Source organism: Nicotiana tabacum, chromosome 13, assembly GCF_000715075.1.
Source record: "Nicotiana tabacum cultivar K326 chromosome 13, ASM71507v2, whole genome shotgun sequence".
In the NCBI taxonomy this organism is placed as follows: Eukaryota; Viridiplantae; Streptophyta; class Magnoliopsida; order Solanales; family Solanaceae; genus Nicotiana; species Nicotiana tabacum.
In genome coordinates this window covers 65,073,208-65,095,937 of record NC_134092.1, presented here as the reverse complement: position 1 = coordinate 65,095,937, position 22,730 = coordinate 65,073,208, and the positions used below count along the sequence as shown (strand labels likewise).

At 38.8% G+C, this 22,730-nt stretch overlaps 1 protein-coding gene across 5 annotated transcripts in view; it reads left to right on the top strand.

Annotated features, from left to right (window-relative positions):
* The first annotated feature begins 1,732 nt into the window (after window positions 1-1,732).
* LOC107789259 (pumilio homolog 1) overlaps window positions 1,733-22,730 on the top strand; it is a 28,798-nt gene continuing 7,800 nt past the window's right edge. For 2 of the 5 annotated variants that reach the window (XM_075228014.1, XM_016611034.2), the window contains exons 1-7: window positions 1,879-2,292; window positions 2,516-2,644; window positions 4,772-6,225; window positions 6,314-6,455; window positions 11,665-11,772; window positions 21,662-21,874; window positions 21,957-22,067. In XM_075228014.1, coding sequence (XP_075084115.1) covers window positions 2,636-2,644; window positions 4,772-6,225; window positions 6,314-6,455; window positions 11,665-11,772; window positions 21,662-21,874; window positions 21,957-22,067 — 2,037 coding nt within the window. In that variant the 5' untranslated portion in view covers window positions 1,879-2,292; window positions 2,516-2,635. Of the gene's footprint in view, window positions 2,645-4,771; window positions 6,226-6,313; window positions 6,456-11,664; window positions 11,773-21,661; window positions 21,875-21,956; window positions 22,068-22,730 lie in introns of all 5 variants that reach the window. The other 3 variants (XM_075228011.1, XM_016611032.2, XM_075228013.1) reach the window with 2 other exon arrangements.

Below are 22,730 nucleotides of genomic sequence, written 5' to 3'. Positions count from 1 at the left end.
TCTTCTCGAATTTCAACGAGAGAGATATTAGTTTCTAATTGATAGTTTTCTAAATCGATTTTCAAGTGTAACAACAATTATGTTTTTAAAAAATATTTGGTATGGCGTGAAATTTTTTTCAAAAAATATAAAAATATTACATTGAAATGGGGTGATTTTTTAAAATGTTGTTCTATTTTAAAAATAAAAAGGATAAGACATTTATGAATTTTAGTACAGATGTTTTTGAATTACTATAAGAGAAGTCATATCGCATATAAAATTAAGTCACTAAAATTCAAGGGAACTTTATATAAATATCCAGCTAAATTTACTATTTACTTTTTATATCAAATATACATAGATGATACATTGACTACACACGATTAAATACTATATATAAAGTACATATAAATTATACATTATTTAATTTCTTAATTTTTATGTGGTTGGGTAAGCACCTATTTAGGTTAATTCAATAAATCCAAAAGAAAAATACGAAAGAATTTCAACTAAAGATTAAAATATAAATAAATTTCTCATGTAGATATTTTTATTAAAACTCATTTTTTATAGTTGAAATAAATGGATTTTTTGTGACAAAATAAATAAATAAATAAGATAAAACAATAAATATTGAATAAATATATGGGAAATCTAAAAGGCATGGATAAGGGATGGTAACAAATTTATTCTTTTATTTCGTCTTTATTGAGTATAAAAAATTTGGATGCTGATCTTATCGATTTCAAATATTTCTTTCAACTCAAATACGTAGATTAAGATAAGGATATCTAGAATTCTATCTTTTTAATTTACATTATTATGTGTGTTTTTTTACATAAATACTATTCCTAACAAACTGATATGATATTCGAATTTGAAACTAAACAAAATTTGAATAGTTTGCATTGAGGTTAAGCCAAGTAACATGTCCAGAAAAAGCTACTTGGTAAATTTTAGGACAATATCTATACTGTTATGTAATAACAATTAGTGATTTTAACATTATATGAAAAGTATTCAAAATTCAAAATTTGTGGCCAAAGATATAGATAAACTCAAAATGGAGTCATAATTAAATAAAATTTTATCAGCTACAGAATCATTTAAATTTTTAGATAGCCAATTAAAGTGAATTTTGAATTAAGGATAATATCTTCACTTACATCATTATAAAGATAATCATTATTGAAATGTAAGTTTTAAAAACTGAAATTTTAAATTAAAATATTTTTTGAAAGATAACAACATACCAAATAAGAGTTCAAGTCTTATCTAAAGAGTCTTTCATATTGTCTCAACTTTAGTAGCTTTGCTATAAATATAAGTTAATATTTTACTTCCTGATTATTTTTAGGTTCCAATAACACTGTCGAGAATGGTATTGAAAAAGAAAATAGAATTATCCATTACGAGATTTTCAAAATGGTTATAAGTCTTTTCGTGTGTAGTGTTTCTTTATTAATATCTAATGATTATTTATATTTATCTAAAAGGTTTAAATTTTAAAGTTATTTACACATAATCCAAATAATTTAAATTACAATTTGAAATGGTTAGTGTCCGCACGTTTGTGCGGATACTAATACTAATTGTATATTAAATTACAATTAAGTTAAAGCCTCTTTAATAAGAATAAATAAGTTGACAATATAATACTATAGCTCCGTAAAAATCTCAAAAGAAAAGAAAAAACGGAAACCGGAAACCGGAAATATACAAACTTCAGCCAAAATCCAGTTTTAAGATTCCTGAAATAAAACCCTAAACCGGTAACCCAATACATAGTGTAATGTAAGAATAATCTCTCAATCTGAGCCGACCTGTTGATCCAACGGTGCATAGCACCACGGCGCTCGTGCTTATCACACTCCCCGTTTCCTTACTTCACTGTTCAGCGCACTTCCATTCTCTCTAAACCCCGTCTTCTCTTTCTCTCTCTAGAACAGTGACTTCATCCCCCAATGATCAATATTTCTCCTTTTTATCAACTAAATTGATGCTATGGTCGTTCGAAACTAGCTTAAATATTTGAACTGTTAAAAGTTAATTTAAGAAGAAATATCTTTTTTTTTGGGGCTAATTTTGAGTTTGAAATTCGCAGTTTTGGGAGGCGTAATTTAATGTTAGTGTTTTATGTGCAATGATTACTGATAGTTATTCAAAGATGATATCAATGGTAGGAGGAAGCAACGATTTTAATGATCGGGAGAGAGAGCTAAGCATGTTGCGAAGCGGTTCTGCTCCGCCCACTTTTGAAGGATCGCTTAGCGCTTTTGCTGATTTTGGTGGCCTTTCAGAGGAATTAAGGTCTGATCCAGCCTACATTGCCTATTACTACTCCAACGTCAACCTAAACCCTCGCCTGCCGCCGCCTCTTCACTCCAAAGAGGACTGGCTGTTCGTGCAGCGTCTCCAAGGTACTAATGCTGCAGCTAATGGTAGTTCTGTGGCATTAGGGGATATTGGAGATAAGAGGAAGTTGATTCGAGGTGATAAGGGAGCTGATGATAGGTCACTTTTTTCGATGCAGTTGGGATTTTGTCAGGAAGATGGAGATGTTGGAAAGGAGGATGAGAAGGAATGGCGCGGAGATGGACTTATTGGGTTACGTGGGCTTGGATTAGGAAGCCAGCAGAAGAGCATTGCTGAGATGATTCAGGTACAAAGAGAAAATAAAATATTATTATATTGGTTTTGGTTTGTCAGCTCCACGTTTCTAATTGATGGCTGTTGATATTTGTTAACTTGTTTATTGTGCCTGTTTAGTAAATTTTGAAACATTATTCCTGTTTATAGTGTTTGTTGAATGCTTTCTGTTTATATTGCTTTTTGCATCTCAAAGTTGGTTCTTTGACATTGCATTGGCATGCTTATGACTTAGGGGTCGTTTGGCTGTCAGTCATCCATGTATTAAAACTAGCATAACTTTGTACATTGTTTGGCTACAAAAATGGAGGAAAATAATCTCCGCATAGAATCTAGCATAAGTTATACAATGTCTGGTTGGGTTTTTCTTTTTTCCACATAAAACATAGCATTGCTAATACAATATTTGGTTCATGTTTTCCTTTTCCGCATAACTAATACATGTATAAGTTGTGAGGGAATCTATGTATTATTTATGCAGAGTAGAAGGTGGAATAACTAATGCAGGTTAGTAATACACGGATTAAAACACAAAATGACAAGAATACCCTCTATTCAAAGTTGTATTTAAAAAAAAAAACATATTTAAAATATACTTCCAATTTTAGTAGAATAAATTAAACAAATTATTACTAATACTCACATTACATTTTTATATTACTAATCCCTACATAATTAATTTTCGTATAACTAATCCCTGCATACCTAATTCTCGTGTTACTAAATCTTGCATAACTAATCTCTGTATAACTGGTCCCTGCATAACTAAACCCTGCATAAATTATCCCTACTAATACATTATTAATCCATGCATAACTCGTGTTCGAACCAAACAGCCCTTTAAGGTTGTAGCTCTCTGCATTTTTGGATATTGCTTGTCTGTAGCATTACTGTTTGTATTCATGTATTAGTGTGATTTGCACGATTGCCACTTCTTTAACCAGATGCCATTATTGCTGGTTGTCGTTTTCCTGATTGTCGAAGTTTGATAATTAGTATTTTGTGATACGTGTTAAGTTTTTCCACCTGTGCCTTTTGGGTTACCTTGGACAAAAAAGGAAAAAGGAAAGGAAAAAGGAAAAAGTAGCTTAACATAGTTAAAACTTAAAACGTATACGCTTGGCTTTTATATGGTAAATCAGCTCAAAAGCTGGTGGTCGGTGGATCAAGCTCGTGTCCTTTAATTGTTGTGGTTGGAAAAAATATGTGAATTGTCTATTGTGCGTGCTTGTTTTGTTCTGAAATCTTTTGAAGTTTGACTGTTTAATTTTTTATGTCTGCCAGATTTCCTGTTATTGAGTCTCTGCAGTTCTCATTTCTTACAATAATTGTTCTTCATTAAGTTGGAGTCACACATTTGTGGTTTGAGTCATCTTGGATTCTTTCAGGGACAGTTATGTTGGTGAGATACAGTAGATTTTTTTTTTCTCGAGGAAATTGGTAAAAAGTTGCTTATGCAATTTGTAGACCTTGTGGGCATTATAATTTAAACCCTTACAATTATTTGGTTGCTCCAGCTTGTTCAACTGGAACAGCATGTACTTGGGTTTGACAATTAATGCATCAAGATGTTTTTCAAGTTGGAAATAGTGTGTCAGACACGTGTTTGGAAGAGAGACCAGACTCTTTTGGTCGTTCTATCCAGTTTCCTAATACACAAATGGCTCCTCATACCGATGTCAATAGATGTCTTTTACCTTTTTTCACCACCGGCTGCCTAATGTCATGGTACACCTGTAAAAGGTTGTTTTATCATTTGTTTTGGTGGCTTCCATCTGACTCAGTTGAGTTATTCACATTCATGTCATTGTTACTAACCTTTCTGATGTACCTTCAAAAACCTGGAATTACTTTGAATCACTGGTAATCGCTACCAGGACAGACTTGCATTCTTTGATCAATAATATCTGTAATCCATTCTCTTATCTTTATATTGAGCGATTTGTAAAGGTGTATAAATTTTTTACTGAAGATGGCATTTTGTCTAGTTCATATGATAATTGTTTTCAGGGTGCTGCAAGTTGCATTATTATTCTTCCTCTATTCAGCTTGACTTGCTAAGCGAGTTCTTTTTCTTTTCTGGTGACTTTGATTTAAACGGCTGTGGATTTATTGTTCTAAGACTCCTTTGGAAATATAGGATGGTACAAGTCAAGCAACATCTACTGCGAGGCATCCATCTTGTCTACCTAGCCGTGCATTCGATGATGTTGTTGATCCTTCTGGATCCCAATTTGCTCATCTCCATCACGAGTTGGCATCTTTGGATGCATTACATTCTCAGGCAAAGATTCAAGGCACAACTGCACTCCAAAGTGTCACCACATCAGTCTGTCAATCTTATGCTTCTGCTTTGGGCGCATCATTGTCACGAAGTACCACCCCTGACCCTCAGCTTGTAGCTAGAGCTCCTAGTCCTCGTATTTCTTCTGCTGGAGGAGGGAGGAGAAGCTCAATAGATAAAAGAAACGTAAATGTCCCTAACACATCGGAGAACGTTCCATCTAATATGGGGGAGCATGCTGATCTGGTAACTGCATTGTCTGGCATGGGTCTGTCAGTGCATGGTATGGGAGATGTACGAAAGCATCAAAATACTCAAAATCATAATGAGATTGATAATCATCAGAACCTCTTTCATCTGCAGAGGGATCAAAATCCTATGAAGCAGCATTCCTATGCGAACAAGTCTGAATCAGTTCAGTTTCGTAAATCTGCATGTTCATCTGCTGCTTCATACTTGAAAGGGCCTTCTACCCCAACTCTCACTAGTGGAGGAAGTTCACCATCTCAATATCCAACTACTGATAATCCTAATTCAATGTTTTCTCCATATGGTTTAGGAGGTTATGATATGAACCCTTCATCACCATCGATGTTGGAAAACCAACTTGGGGGTGGTAATTTTCCTTCATTATTTGAAAATATTTCTGCTGGGGTAACAATGGGTGCCTGTGGAATTGATCCTCGAGCAATGGCAGGAGGCTTGAATTTTTGTCCTAATCTATTGGCTGCTGCAGCTGAATTACAGAACATTAATAGACTTGATGGTCAGACCTTGGGTAGATCACTGCAAATACCTCAGGTGGATCCCATGTACCTTCAGTACTTGAGATCAACTGAGTATCTTTCTGCTCAGCTATCAGCTGTTAATGACCCAACTGTTAACAGGGAATCTCTAGGCAGTTCATACATGGATTTGCTTGAGCTTCAGAAAGCATATTTTGGGGTACTGCTTGCATCTCAAAAATCAGAGTATGGTCTTTCGTGTCTTGGAAAATCTGGTGGCTTAAATAATGGTTACTATGGGAATATAGCACTTGGCGTTAATATGTCATATCCTGGGAGCCCTTTGGCTGGTGCAGCTCTTCACAATTCTCCCTTTTGGCCTGGTAGTCCTGTAAGGTATGGCGAAAGGAACATGCATTTTCCTTCAGGGATGAGGAACTTATCTGGTGTAATGGGAGCTTGGCATTCCGAGTCTGGTTCTAACTTGGGAGAAAGCTTTGCTTCGACATTATTGGATGAGTGTAAGAGCAACAAAAGTAAGTGTTTTGAGTTGTTGGAGATTGAAGGCCATGTTGTTGAGTTCAGGTAAACTTTATTGGCTAATACTTCTTTCCTTCCATTTCATCTAGACTTCTATAAGCCTGTAAGTTGATCAAAAGTCTTGTGTGATTAGTGCGGACCAGTATGGAAGCAGGTTCATTCAACAGAAGTTGGAGACTGCTACAACAGGGGAGAAGAACATGGTCTTCTGTGAAATTATGAAACAAGCTCTTTCATTGGTGACTGATGTGTTCGGTAATTATGTGATCCAGAAGGTGTGTTCATGCAGATATATGTTTTTCGGCAAACATTTTTGGATGTTGTTGTTAGCTTAAGTTAATATCTGGCATATCTTGTGTTCACTGTCCCTTGATGTACTGTCAAGGTTTTGCACCTCGCTAAAGTTTTTCACAAAACTAGCGAAAGCGTTCTTCAAACTCACGGTAGAAGAATGTAAGATGAAAAGAAACCTCACTCACACGTTCTTCAATCTCGCAAGATTGTAAGAAGCGTTGAATAAAGTAAGAACAATGAAATAAAAAGTAAATCACGTTTTTGAAGCAAGAGCTTAACTTTGACAGGGGAGATGAAAAAGAATTCCTGTCTTTAGAAGTAAATCCCACTAAACTAGACTTGTACGCTTGACATGAAAAGTAGAGGCAAGCGGAGTCAAAGGCCGAGCCTCAACCCTTACACTCAGCTTAGAGCATTCAATCTCGCTTTCACCCCTTTGAAGGACAGAAAGCACTAGGGATTCAGGCAAAAGTAGTAGCCATCTTGCGGTCCTTCCCATTACGTTAAGGCGGGTTTCTCGAACAAATACTTTTTTTATAGGTCCATGGAAGCTATTATATGTAAAAAAAAACTAATCACCCATGTTTATTTTCAGCATATTGAGCCCTTTAAATAGGCCTTACAATGAGCAAAATTGATAAGATTAAGGAAAATTAATCCTAATTAAACTAGAATAAGAATAAGACTATGAAAACCTATCCTAACTAAAATAGGAAAAAGAATTCTAGTAGGAATGAGATACCAACTAACAATCTTAGTGTGACTAGAACTACAAATATAATCCTACTAAAACAAGAATTAAATTACTAGGAAACAAGAAGTAAAAAATCCTAATCTTTAAGGAAAAGAAATCCTAATCTTGAATGGATTCTTGGCGTCTTGAATTTCTCACTTTCTTGGCCTTCTTGATCTTGCATCATTCTCCTCTAGTTGAAAAGATTCGTCCTCGGGTCTAACAACTTCCATAGATGGTGCAAGATTTGCTATAGTAAGAATGGAGACCCAAGGTGGGAAAAAAGAAAAAAATGGGGTCGCAATGCTCACCAGGTTTTAAGTTACATTTTGCTAGTTTATCATAGAGCTTCTTCATGTTGTAAGCAAACTTAGCATGTGGTCGAACTAAATCCCACTTTCTAAGTTTCAACTTTCTACCAAGTCTTCTCCATGTAATCTTTCTATGTTGACTCTCAACCTTCAACTTATGATTTGAAGTTATTGGTGTTAGAACTTTATGAAACTTAGCCAACTCCATGTCTAGCTTTGACATAAGCCATGGAGATCAACGCTCTTCTTGGGAATGCATCAATTGCATCGCTTATACACCAACATTCACGTTGATGATAACCATATATATATATTTATGACGTGAAGAACTGGGGGTGGAGTGGGGATTTGGGGGAGTGTACGGGCCGGTAGGGGAAGGGTCCAAGGTGTCTTTCTGGGAGGAACTGGCCAATATTATGGGGGAATGGGACATTCCATGGGTTCTAGGGGGAGACTTTAACACTATTAGATTCCCGGAGGAGAGATTAGGGTGTAGTCTGATTTCGAGGGCCATGGAGGAGTTTTATGACTTCATCAATGATCACTTTCTCATTGATCTTCCTCTGTCAGGGGAAAGGTTTACTTGGGCCAGGGCGGAGGATTCCAACTCAAGGTCTAGACCTGATAGATTTCTGATATCGCCCTCCTGGGATGAGCTGATGCCGAATGTACTGCAGATTCCTTTACGTAGGCTGACTTCGGATCATTTGCCTATCTTGCCAGGGGTGCGTGCTCCCTTCCAATTCGAGAACATGTGGTTGAAAGTGCTAGGATTTGGTGACAAAGTGAAAGAATGGTGGACAACTTACGGGGTATTAGGGTCACCTTCATTCCGTCTGTCGAAGAAACTCAAATTGCTCAAGGAAGATATTATTAGGTGGAATAAGGAGGTCTTTGGGAGGGTAGAGGTCAAAATGAGGGAGCTTATGCATGAATTGGGGGAATTAGAGAGTGGAAGGGGCGAGGGAGCTAGATGAATCTGAGAAAGCGAGATTGAGGGAGGTTAAGAGGGAAATAATCGAGTTAGAAATAGCTCAGGAGACGGCAAAAAGCGAGGGCGCTCTGGTTAAAGGAGGGGGATTCGAATACCAAGTTTTTCCACAGGGTTTCAGTCGCAAGTTTCATAGAGTCCTTAATTGTAGATGGGGTGAGGATTGAGGTAGACAAAGAGGTAAAAAGGGCGATAGTGGGGTTTTATGAGAACTTATACAAAGAGGAAGTTAGTTGGAGGCCTACTTTGGGGGAATAGAGTTCAATCACATAGGGGAGGGAGACAGTGAGGGGCTAGAAAGGGCTTTCGAGGAGGAGGTGCACGAGGCTGTGTCGAGTTGTGCTGGTGATAAGGCCCCCGGGCCTGATGGTTTCTCCTTGGCCTTCTTCCAGCTCTGTTGGGATACAATTAAGGGGGAGTTGATGGAAGCCATTGAATACTTCCACGTGAATGGTGCTTTCGAGAGAAGTATCAATGCTTCTTTTATTATTATTGTGCCTAAGAAAGAAGGCGCATCTTGTATCAGAGACTACATGCCTATCAGTCTCGTGGGGAGCATTTACAAGATTATTTCTAAAGTGCTCTCTAACAGACTCAAGAAGGTTCTTGACGTGTCTGTTTCGTCCTCCCATAATACGTTTGTGGAAGGTAGGCAGATCCTGGATGCTGCCCTGGTGGCAAATGAACTTGTAGACTCCAGAAGGAAAAATAGAGAACCCGGCTTACTGTGCAAGTTGGACCTTGAGAAGGCTTTCGACCATGTCAATTGGGAGTTCCTGGACTTCATTATGATGCGGATGGGGTTTAGGGAAAGATGGAGGGGATGGATCAAGTTCTGCATTTCCTTAGTCAGATTCTCTGTCCTGGTTAATGGTAGCCCGTGTGGTTTCTTTGGCAGCTCCCGAGGTCTCAGGCAAGGTGACCCCCTATCTCCCATGCTATTCATTTTGGTGATGGATGCTCTAAGTAAAATGATGGATCGTGCGGCGGGTGGAGGCTTCTTGAGAGGATTTCAGCTCCGATCGGGGTGCTCAGTGCCCGAAGAGTCTCTCATTTGCTTTTTGCGTACGACACCCTGGTTTTCTGTGATGCCGATATGGATCGGTTGACATGCCTGAAGCAGGTACTGCAGTGGTTTCAGATAGTATCAGGACTCAAAATCAACCTCGGCAAGTGTGAGATTTTCCCAGTGGGTGAGGTTGCTAATATTGATGCTTTGTCTCATGTTCTCGGATGCAAGTTGGGCTCTCTTCCCACTACTTACCTGGGTCTACCATTGAGCGCTTTGCATAAGGATACTACGGTTTGGAATCCAGTCATTGAAAGGGTTGAAAAAAGAATAGCAGGCTGGCAGAAACGGTACTTGTCAAAAGGCGGTAAGAAAGTGCTTATCAAAAGCACTTTGTCGAGTATCCCTACCTATTACTTGTCCCTGTTGCAAGCTCCTGTGAGCATCACAGAAAAACTGGAGCGGCTTCAAAGGAATTTTCTTTGGGATGCGGCGGATGGAACTAGAAAGTTTCATCTAGTGAATTGGCAGACAGTCACTTCCCCAAAGAAGTGGGGTGGACTTGGAGTAAAAGATCTTAGGGTATTCAACAGAGCTTTGCTGGGGAAATGGCTGTGGAGATTTGGGGTACAAGAGCATGCTCTATGGAGGGAGGTCATAGTAGAAAAGTACGATTCCACGGGAAGGGGGTTGGAGGACCAAGGCAATCACAACACCGTTCGGGTGTGGCATGTGGAGGAACATCATGAAGAACTGGGAAGCTTTCTATGGCAACATCACTTACAGGGTGGGAGATGGAAGTAGAATCAGCTTTTGGAATCACAGGTGGTGTGTAGAGGATACTCTGAGGGTCTCTTTCCCCCACGTCTTCAGAGTTTCAAACCAGAAGGAATTGATGGTCCAACAGATTCGCAAGGAGCATGAAGGGGGGGTAGTACGGGACCTCTCATTTCTCTCTTTTAGAAGGAACATACAAGATTGGGAGATTTCGGAGCTCCAAAATTTGTTGGCTCTGCTATACGGGCAAGAAAGACCCCATCCATCTTGCGATTCTTGGAGATGAGGGTTGCGTGGCGATGGTTTGTTCACCGTAAAGTCCTTTTACCAGAGTATGTTGGTGAGAGAGGAGGCTACTTTTCCATACTCCTTGATCTGGATTCCTAAGGCGCCCACGAAGGTGTGCTTTTTTGCATGGCTAGCAGCGAGATGAGTGATCTTGATAGCTGAAAATCTGCGAAAGAGAGGAATTACACTTGTTAGTTGGTACTACATGTGTAAAAGCTCAGGGGAAGAAGTTGATCATCTTCTGCTGCATTGTCCTGTGTCCTGGGATTTGTGGAGGGCAATCCTGAATCTTTTTGGTGTTCAATGGGTGATGCCAAACACTGTAAAGGAAATGCTATATAGCTGGGCCGGTTTCCGTAGAAGAAGCAAGCAAAAGGCGTGGAAGTTCGCCCCGTTAGCTCTAATGTGGATAGTTTGGGGAGAGAGAAATAGGAGAGTTTTTGAGGGGATTGAGTCTCCGTTTTCACATTTTAAGAATAGTCTTTTATCTTTGATCGCTTTTTGGTGCACACATATAGCCCCTAGTTGTGTAGAAGATTGGACGTCTTTTGTAGAGAATCATGTTCTGATGTAAATTCTCTACTTTTTGGTATACTTCTTGTATGCGGGAGTTTTTTCTCCCTTTTGATTAATACAAGCTAAGAAGACCTATCCTAACTAAAATAGGAAAAAGAATTCTAGTAGGAATGAGATACCAACTAACAATCCTAGTTTGACTAGAATTACAAATATAATCCCACTAAAACAAGAATTAAATTACTAGAAAACAAAAAATAAGAAATCATAATCTTTAAGGAAAAGAAATCCTAATCTTGAATGGATTCTTGGCTTCTTGAATTTCCCACTTTCTTGGCCTTCTTGATCTTGCATCACTTGAGCCGATGGTTTATTGGAAACAATCTCTCTACCTTCACAAGGTAGGGATAAGGTCTGCGTACATATTACCCTCCCCACCAGACACCGCTTGTGGAATTACACTGTGTTTGTTGTTGTACTTTTTGAGCAAAATGCTATTAATCTTTTATGGAATCAGAAACCTGATCTTCTTTGTTATCTTTTTCCTTTCTTTCACTTTTTTCAGTTTTTTGAACATGGAAGTGCATCTCAGATTAGAGAACTAGCTGACCAGCTCAATGGGCATGTTCTAACACTTTCTCTTCAAATGTATGGTTGCCGAGTGATCCAGAAGGTATTGATTGTGTTTCTAATTATATCTGTTCAAAATCTGATCTCTATTCTGTTTTCAGTGCTCTTCAAATTTTGGATTTGTTATACTTTCTGAATCACTATTAATTGGGATAATAGTTTAATTGGTTTGGAGAGAATCATGTCACTGAATTGGCTATGTATTGCTAAAGCTGCGGACAAATTGATACCTTTGCGACTTGGCTATTTTCTTGTTATGTAAAGTGAAACTTCATTTCTTTATAAGCTGATTTAATGGGGCTATCTTATTCCTACGGTAGACCTTCTCCCCTGAAAGCCACATTAGCTGCTTCTTGTCCTTGTTAATATGCGTATACTATCCTTGATAAAAAAAATAAAAATACAAAATGCGTATACTATGTGATAAGGAACTGAACATCCAATTTTTTGCTTTGTTTCCTATGAGAGAGTATTATGATGTCACAACTTCCCTTCTCAAATACTATACAATGTTCTTGTCTTGGTATGCCAAATTTCACTCTCCCAAGTAAAATGGAAACCATCTAAGCTGTATATCCGTATTCCTCATCATAAGCTTTTGTGATATCTGCTGGTTTTCCGGGTTGGTAGCATTTGGCAGAACCATGACCTTTGGCCCGACGGGTCCGGCGGGTGGGGTGGGGTTGGGTTGGGTGGGGGGGTTTGGGATACACATGCATATTCTTAAATAGAAAAATTAGATAGAATAATCTTTACTCATGCTTTCACTCTCTGGTGGTGGAATGACGTAGTCCAAGGTAAAGTGGAGGCGAAGAAGGTAGCGTACGCGAAGTTGGCAGGATTTCAACATATTAAATGAGTTCTTAAAGTTCAAAGCCATATTAGTTATTCTATGCAAACAAATGTTAAGCAGGTGAAAACATATGTTACCTTGTTGATTTTAATCCAATTATATCGACAAGCTGTAAAACGCATTGAAACTATCTCTTCTGTTTGTCTCTGATATGCATTTTGTAGGAGCTCCTTATTATTACGTTTTATGCAATTTCAACCCATGTTTCTATGTTCGGGCTTTCCCTTGAAAGGCTAGTCAATAAAGTAACTACTAGAAACAAATAGCGTTTTGTTGATTAGCATGATTAAGGAGACTTGATTTAGGAGTGTTGATTAGCAAGATTTCAAGAGATTTGATTATATTTAGGAGATCTGATTTTATTCTGATTTGATTTGATAGATGGATTGATTGTATAGATTTATTTTATTTCCTTAATTAGCATTAGGAGCTTTGTATAAATTTCCTTGCTCATGGGATGTAAAAACACACAGAAATACAAGTAGCCTTTTCTTCTTCTCAAAATCTACATGGTATCAGAGCCATTGCTGCCTTTTTGAGGTGAGTTATCTCCCTCGCAGCACTAGGGTTCCGTCTTTTTCAAAAAGATCGATTTTTCTCTCTCGGTGGCTGTCCGCAACACAAACCCCTTCTGGTTCCGTTGAGACAGATTTGGTTTCCGGCGAGGCAGACTATTTTTGAGCAATTTTCTTTAGATTTTCTTCTGATTGGGCTGAAATATGAAAATATTCAAGGAGACGGTTTCTGGAGAAATCTTTTCTTCGGATGAAATTCAGCTTCTCCGTCGCCTCCTAGCCAAACTTGACTCTGCTAATGTTGCCACATCTAATCATGTGCAATCAGGTACTGCGTTTGCTGCTTGCCTTAATTCTTGGATTGTTGATTCTAGTGCAAATAGACACATGACAGGCTCTTCTAAAGGCATTCAAACCTATTCTCCGTGTCACAAAGGAAATAATGTTAAAATAGCCAATGGTTCTTTAACACCTATCTCTGGAACAAGTTCTGTCGTTTGTACTCCTAATATTAAACTATCATCCGTGCTCCATGTCCCTGAGTTCCCCGTCAATCTCTGTTAGTGCCATCACCAAAGCTCTAAATTGTAAAATCGAGCTCTTTCCTGATCATTGTATTTTTTAGGATCTTCAAATAGGGAAAAGGATTGGCATGGTAGATTGCATGATGACTTGTATATATTAGATGGGATTCAAAACTCTGGTCAAGCCTTTTTTGGTAAAAGTAAGGATGTCAACATCCGGTTAGAAGCCTTTACAGACGCGGATTGGACTGGATCTCTAGATGACAGAAGATCAACATCCGGTTATTGTACGCTCATAGGAGGAAACTTGATTACTTGGAGAAGCAAGAAGCAAAGTGTAGTTGCTAGATCAAGTGCGGAGGCAGAATATAGAGCTATGACCCAGGGTGTTTGCGAACTGCTTTGGCTACAAAAGCTACTACAGGAATTGGGATTGTCTGAAAAAGGAAAGCTTTCCTTGTACTGTGACAATAAGGCTGCCGTCAGTATAGCTCATAATCCAGTCCAGCATGACCGAACAAAGCATGTGGAAATTGATCGACACTTTATCAAAGAAAAAGTTACAACTGGTGTCTTGAGTTTGTTTTATGTGCCATCGGAAAAACAACTAGATAATGTGTTTACCAAAGGTCTCAACAAGCGAACTCTCCATACTTTGAGTTGCAAGTTGGGCATGTGCGACATCTTTGCACCAACTTGAGGGGAGTGTTGATTAACATGATTTCAGGAGATTTAATTATATTTAGGAGATCTGATTTTATTCTGATTTGATTTGATAGATGGATTGATTGTATAGATTTATTTTATTTCCTTTATTAGCATTAGGAGTTTTGTATAAATTCCCTTGTTCATGGGATGTAAAAATACACAGAAATACAAGAAGCCTTTTTTCTTCTTCTCAAAATCTACACGTTTCTATATATACATCGTCTAAAACAATGATTTTTATATGGCTGTAGCAAAGAAAGAAACTTAATAGAACAAAGTAGGAAAAGAAATGCCTAGCAACTTTTTTTAATGGAAGTAATGCTTTAATTGATAGAATTAATGGAAGCAGCGTAAAGATCTACTAGTGATCTAGACCTTTTTATGTTTTTTGCATATAAATTTTGTGAATTATGAAGTAAAGCCATCCACTTCGAGGGTACAATGTTGTTTCATCTAAACCCATCCACTTCGAGGGTACAATGTTGTTTCATCCTTATTACACTTTCGTCTCGTCACTTTTCTATTTCTTTGGTCTTGCCCCCGTTATTTGTTTTTGTTTTTTTGTTGGGGGGGGGGGAGGGCTTTGATAAATTCTTTTTTATATGCGGCTTTGTATAAGGTTCTAAAAGTTTTAAAGGGGAATTGCCACTGTCAAGTATATGTGATTCCAATTAAAGGTTGAAATCACCGGGGTTATTTGAACTTCTGCATAGTTCGTAATTAAAGGATAACAGATATTAACAACTAGTATAAGTGTTAGTTACAGAATTTGAGGATGTTGGAGTAAATAAAAGTTTGCCCAGCCTTGAAACTTTCAGCTGAAGATAACTTAAACATGTCCTGCACACTTGTGTTAGTCCTTCTGGCACATGAAAATTTGAAAATCACATTGTTTAGTAATACTTGAGCAATTTTAGTCAGTGTAGATGGCCAACTAAACTATCCATGTTTCATCACTTATTTTGATTTATTTAATATTAAAAATATCAATTTTCTAAGTTGGAGCAAAGTTATCTGAAGTTGCTGACAGTGAAAGTTTTCTAAAACATGAAAAATTAATTATAAGAGTATCTCCAGCATATAGGAGATTGACTGATTCATGATTCCCATAAAATGTGAGATATGCATACTGCTTCAATACATGGAGAAGTTTGAATCTTTCCATATTAGAAAGTCGTGAAATCAAAGATTAAATCAATTAGGTTCCACTTTTTTGTCACTTGTTAACTAGGTTAGAGTTTTCATGCGAGTGAAGACGACGTCCAACAAGTTAATAGACTGGGTGGTAATCCAGATTGAGTGTTCAAACCTAAGTTGCTAGGACACGGGTGCGGGTGTTCGATACGGGGGTGAATCTAGAGGTCAGATCCTTCGAGATGTAAATTCTTAGATTCGGGGATACGGATCCTAGTACGGATATGGGTGCAGGGATCCGGCTAAAAATAATTCAAAAAAAGAAAATATCTCTAAATTATGAGAAATTTTGTGAAATACTTACATATAGCTTGTGAAGTCTGGATTTCTTTTTTATTCTCAAGTTGTAGATGTGAGAAGGCACGGGAGAAAATATGTTATTGATATTAGATGAACAATACAATATAAGAGGTCCTTATTTATAGCTATACTATACAAGGACATACTACTCCTCTACCAATGTGGGACAATACTACACTATATACATGCTGTAAACTAACACTCCCCCTCAAGCCGGTGCATACAAATCATATGTACCGAGCTTGTTACATATATAACCAATACGATGACCAATGAGAGACTTGGTGAAAATATCTGCAAGTTGATTATTCGACCTCACAAACTTTGTAGCAATCTCTCCTGAAAGTATCTTTTCTCTGACGAAGTGACAATCAATCTCAATGTGTTTAGTTCTCTCATGGAACATCGGATTTGATGCAATATGAAGGGCAGCTTGATTATCGCACACAAGTTCCATCCGACTGATTTCACCAAATTTCAACTCCTTGAGCAATTGTTTGGTCCAGACTAGCTCACATGTTGCCAGAGCCATTGTTCGATATTTTGCTTCTGCACTAGACCGAGCAACTACATTCTGTTTCTTGCTCTTCCAGGACACCAAATTTCCTCCTACTAAAACACAATATCCAGACGTAGAACGTCTATCAGAAGGTGATCCTGCCCAATCTGCATCCGAGTATCCAATGATCTGCTCATGACCTCGATCCTCAAAGAGTAACCCTTTGCCTGGAGCCGATTTTATATATCGAATAATGCGGACAACTGCATCCCAATGACTATCACAGGGAGAATTCATAAACTGACTTACAACACTCACAGGATAAGAAATGTCGGGTCTAGTCACTGTGAGATAATTTAATTTTCCAACCAGCCGCATATAGCTTGCAGGATCGCTAAGCGTCTCCCCGTGTCCTGGCATAAGTTTAGAATTCGGATCCATCGAAGTGTCAACAGGTCTGCAACCTATCATCCCAGTCTCCTCAAGAATGTCTAAAGCATATTTTCTTTGAGAAATAACAATACCTGAGTTAGACTGGGCAACCTCAATACCTAGAAAGTACTTCAATCTGTCTAGATTCTTAGTTTGGAAGTGCTGGAAGAGATGCTGCTTCAGATTGGTAATACCATCCTGATCATTGCCAGTAATAACAATATTATCAACATAGACTACCCGATAAATACAGAGACTTGAAGCAGAGTGCCGATAAAACACAGAGTGATCAGCTTCACTACGAGTCATGCCAAACTCCTGGATAACCATGCTGAACTTACCAAATCAGGCTCGAGGAGACTGCTTTAGACCATAAATTGACCGACGCAAGCGACATACAAGGCCACGAGACTCCCCCTGAGCAACAAAACCAGGTGGTTGCTCCATATAAACCTCATCCTCAAGATCACCGTGAAGAAAGGCATTTTTAATGTCCAGCTGATAGAGGGGCCAATGACGAACCGCAACCATGGATAGAAAAAGGCGGACTGAAGCCACTTTAGCCACGGGAGAGAAGGTATCACTGTAATCGAGCCCAAATATCTGAGTATATACTTTAGCAATAAGACAGGCCTTAAGTCGATCAATCTGTCCATCGGGACCAACTTTGACTGCATAAACCCAACGACAACCAACAGTAGATTTACCTGAGGGAAGAGGAACAAGCTCCCAAGTACCACTTGTATGTAAAGCAGACATCTTGTCACTCATAGCCTGTCGCCATCCTGGATAAGACAACACTTCACCTGTAGACTTAGGGATGGAAACTGAGGACAAAGAAGATATAAAAGCATAATGGGGAGATGACAGACGATGATAGCTCAAACCGACATAATGAGGATTAGGGTTAAGTGTGGTCCGTATACCTTTCCGAAGTGCAATCGGTTTACTAGGAGTAGGGTTCGCAGCAGGAGCAGGGTCAGGTGCAGGACGAGAACCAGTTGGGCCTGATGGAGGACGCAAACGACGATGATAAGTCAAGAGTGGTGTTCCTGTGGCTGGGAAACTAGGGGGAACAACACTAGACTCCTCAACGGTTGGTATGGATGAAACCTCTGTGGTCGAAGGTGGAGGAGGAGCTATAGTAAACTCCTCAAAGGTCGGTATAGCTAAGACCTCAGATATATCATGGTGGTCAGCAGAAGTAAAGAAAGGTTTAGACTCAAAAAATGTGACGTCAGCTGACATAAGGTACCTACGAAGATCTGGAGAATAACAACGATATCCCTTCTGAACACGAGAATAACCAAGGAAGACACACTTGAGAGCACGAGGAGCTAACTTATCTTTCCCAGGGGCTAAGTTATGAACAAAACACGTGCTCCCAAAAACATGAGGTGGAAGAGAGTATAAGGGTGACTAGGGATACAATACTGAATGCGGAATCTGATTCTTGATGGGAGATGAAGGCATCCGATTAATCAAATAACAAGCTGTGAGAACTGCATCGCCCCAAAAACGCAACGGAACACGAGATTTAATTAGAAGTGTGCGAGCAGTCTCAATAAGATGCTTATTCTTTCTCTCAGCAACCCTATTTTGCTGAGGGGTATAAGGACAAGATGTCTGATGAATAATTCCTTGAGAAGTCATAAACTGCTGAAATTGAGAAGATAAATATTCTCAGGCATTATCACAGCGAAAAATGCGAATAGAAACACCAAATTGGTTTTTGATTTCAGCACAGAAACTCTGGAATATAGAAAATAACTCAGAACGATCTTTCATTAAGAAAAGCCAAGTACATCTTGAATAATCATCAATGAAACTAACAAAATAACGAAATTCCAAGGATGGACTGACTCTACTAGGACCCCATATATCAGAATGAACTAAGGAGAAGACATTCTCCGCATGACTCTCAACACTAAGCGAAAAGGAGGCTCGGGTATGTTTCCCAAGTTGACACGACTCACAATCTAATGTAGACAAACTAGATAAACTAGGCACCATCTTCTGAAGTTTGGATAAACTCGGATGTCCTAAACGTCTATGGATTAGATCTGGAGGATCTGTAACTAGACATGTTGTGGAAGGACTGAGTGAGTTAAGGTAGTAAAGGCCTTCTGATTCACGTTCTGTACCAATTGTCTGTCCCGTACTGCGGTACTGCATAATAAAAGAATCGTCAATAAAATATATACCACAATGGAGGGCACGAGTCAAACGACTAACAGATGCAAGACTAAAAGGACAGCCAGGGACATAAAGAACGGAATTTAGGGTGATAGAAGACAAGGGATTAGCTTGTCCAACTCCTTTTGCCTTAGTTTGACATCCATTGGCTAAAGTAACAGTGGGAAGAGACTGTGAATATACAATATTTGACAAAAGTGATATATTACCAGAGATGTGATCAGAAGCGCCTGAGTCCATGACCCATGGGCCAAGAGTGCTAGACTGGGAAACACAAGCAAAAGAATTACCAGTAACAGAAGTATCAGTCTCAGCAACTGAGGCTACTTGTGGAGATGTCTGCTTACTTGCTGGATACTGAAGGAGCTCATTATATTCTTCTTTAGATAAAGAAAATCCCTGGTTACCTGGAGTCTCGGTCTGAGCAATGTAAGCATTTTTGGGTGGACGACCATGTAAGGAATAGCACATTTCACGAGTGTGTCCAAGTTTGTGACAATAAGAACACTTGGGTCTAGATCTTCCAAAACGACCTCCTCCTCGTCTATGCTCCATAGTTTGAGATGCCCGAACATCTATTGTCTGGGATGCAAGAACAGAGGAATCAAGTATCTGTGATGAGATCACTGGTGGACTTGATGCTGTAGCAAGGCGGAGTAATCGAGAGAATAATTCATCAACTGTCGGGACAGTCGGACTAGCCAAAATCTGGTCGCGTACTGAATCAAGATCATTAGGAAGTCCAGCGAGGGTAAGAACGAGAAACATCTTCTGTCTCTGCTCTTGTTGTTTTTCCACACTAGCAGAAACTGACATCAACTTGTCAAATTCCTCCATGACTGTCTGTACTTGACCAAGTAAGTAGACATATCTAATTCCTGCTTCTTTAAGTTGTCATCCGTGATATCACATCATAGAAGCGAGATATGTCATTAGTGTATAAGGTGTGTGCCTTTGCCCAAACCAAATAACATGTCTGGAATGGACGAAACAAGGGCATCAACTTGGAATCAATAGATCGCCACAAGATACTACTTAACTGAGCATCGATTTTTGCCCAAAGTGCTATTGCCTTTTTATCTCCATCGCTAGACTGTTTGATTAGATGATCTTGAACACCTCGACCTTTACACCCCAACTCGACAGATGAAGCCCAAGCTAAGTAGTTTGAACCTCCCATTAAAGGTTTCGAGGTAATAATAGCACTAGAGCTTCCAGAACTCATGTTTCTAGACCCAAAAGCATCAAATCCCAAAGACATTGTTGCAAATTATTACCAAATAAGAGAAAGAATCAACTGTAATCCACTGAAACAGAGTACGGAAACACAGAAACAGAATACTGAAATTCTGTAGCTGCCGGAATCTTCTGTAGCTGTCGGAATAGTACTGTAGCTGTCGGAAAAAACTCAAAAGTTGTCAGAATGAAATGAAAACAGTAGGGGTAGGATCGGAATTACCAGGCGACCCAACTGTTCTGAAGGAAGATTTTCAAAAAATGGCCGGAAGTGGTCGTACGCGCCGGCGCGTGAGCTCATGCGCGTGAGCTTCTGGTGGCGCATGAGGTGGCTTCTGCCGGAGCTTTTCACTGGGGTTTGGTCGCCGGACAGTGACGACTCTTGTGGTAGTGTTGGATTTTGCACAACACTGACAAAGATGAAGCAGATAGAAAACAACCTTAAAAAAAGTACTGATTTCTCTTTCCCGGAATCGCTTGAATTTATGCACAGCGATAAGTCTTTCACAATTGCTCTGATACCATGTGAGAAGGCACGGGAGAAAATATGTTATTGATATTAGATGAACAATACAATACAAGAGGTCCTTATTTATATCTATACTACACAAGGACATACTACTACTCTACCAATGTGGGACAATACATGCTGTAAACTAACAGTAGATAAGTAAATGATTGATTTCCTAGATAAGGTATGCTATTTTCTTCAAATTTACCCTAGTTTTGGTTCTAATTTCAGGAATCAAATTGTATCTCGTCTCGATTTTTTCCATCCTTCGTGGTCAAAGTACCCAAAATTGTTTGACCAGATCCGGTGCAGATCCCATACCCACACCCATACTAGTGTCGTGTCGACACGGGTGCGACACCTAAGCTGCCGTGTCAGAGTAACTTAGGTTTAAACTGTAGAAGCAGGGTTTAGTGGGAACATTGAATCCCATGTTGTCTTCTGTCAGATTGTATCTTTAGTGGTAAGTGGTAACGATAAAACTTTCTTTTTTTATAGATGTTGGATGGATTTTTTTTGATATTTAGTTATGGCATACCCTTAGTAAGGTTGCAAAGTTGATACCCTCTTGGTGTAATACTGAAGGAAATTATTGAATTATTATATGAAGTGTTGCATGTTGCAAAGTTGACTCTTAGGGTTCACTGGGATCAAAAGGCTTTCAATAGGCTGGCCTTGTTTCCTGTCTCCGATCGCATTGTTATTGAACTATTGATTATGTAGTTATGGATTGATTGACTGGGCTTCGGTCTGGATTCTGTACCTAGTGCCTCACAGAATGGACATTGGCATTTTTGTAATCCAAAATACCTATATCTTCTATGCATCATGCTGCTGTAAGGATTTTTTCTGGGTGATAGCTACTAGTCTAGTTTGACTTAGGCTTTGTGTCAATCATTTCTGTGTGATACTTCACTGCTAGTATTTGAGGTTATCTTTTTTTGTACCGTCGTGAATATTTCAGGCCATAGAGGTTGTTGATCTGGACCAGCAAGCCAAAATGGTCACAGAGCTTGATGGTCATGTTATGCGCTGTGTTAGAGATCAGAATGGGAATCATGTTATCCAGAAGTGTATTGAATGCGTTCCAGAGGATGCCATCCAGTTCATTATTTCCACATTTTATGATCAAGTTGTGACATTGTCCACCCATCCATATGGATGTCGGGTCATACAGGTCAACGCTTAATTGCATGTAAATTCTATTTTGGTATTCTGAGTCCATGGGATGAGCTTTGTTTCTATTTTTACTTTGGCAGAGAGTCTTGGAACACTGCCATAATCCTGAAACACTGAGCATTGTCATGAAGGAGATTTTGCAATCTGTTTGCATGCTGGCGCAAGATCAATATGGGAATTATGTTGTTCAGGTCTGCTGCATATCTCAGCTTCCATAGCACATTACCAATAAGATGTTGTCAAGAGAATGCTAATTTACCAGAATATGTGAACTGTTCTATTAAAGCTTAAAACCAATCATCTCCTTTTCTATACTGGTTCCTATTTTTTTTAGTAAAGGATCGGTACTTCATCTGTTGGTGTTTAATTTATTCATCTGTTAGATAGCGCATTGTGGGGAACGGAGAAGACCTCCTTTGAAACACCACCATTGTTTATATTTAAGGGACTTTTCAGTTGTCTACCACTGAGCCAAATAAATGAAAATTGATTTAACACAACAACTATGCCTCCGTCCTAAACAAGTTAGAGCCGGGAATATGAATCCTCACTAAACACGTTACTCCATTTAGAATCATCTCATGCCAATATTCTGCACATACAAATAAAAAGTATTAAAAGTGATGTATATTTTCTAAACGTAAAAAATCTCTGAAAGGCTAAACCATTGTCACGACCCAAAAATCCCCACCTTTGGCCGTGATGGCGCCTAGCCGTACTTGCTAAGCAAGCCAACTCACAATCTACAAAATTAAAGTCGAATTCCTTTAACTAACAGAGTCATATTATAAATAAAGATAGAAATACTCTCAAAGCAGTAAAATATCATATACAGTCATAATATGGCCTAGACT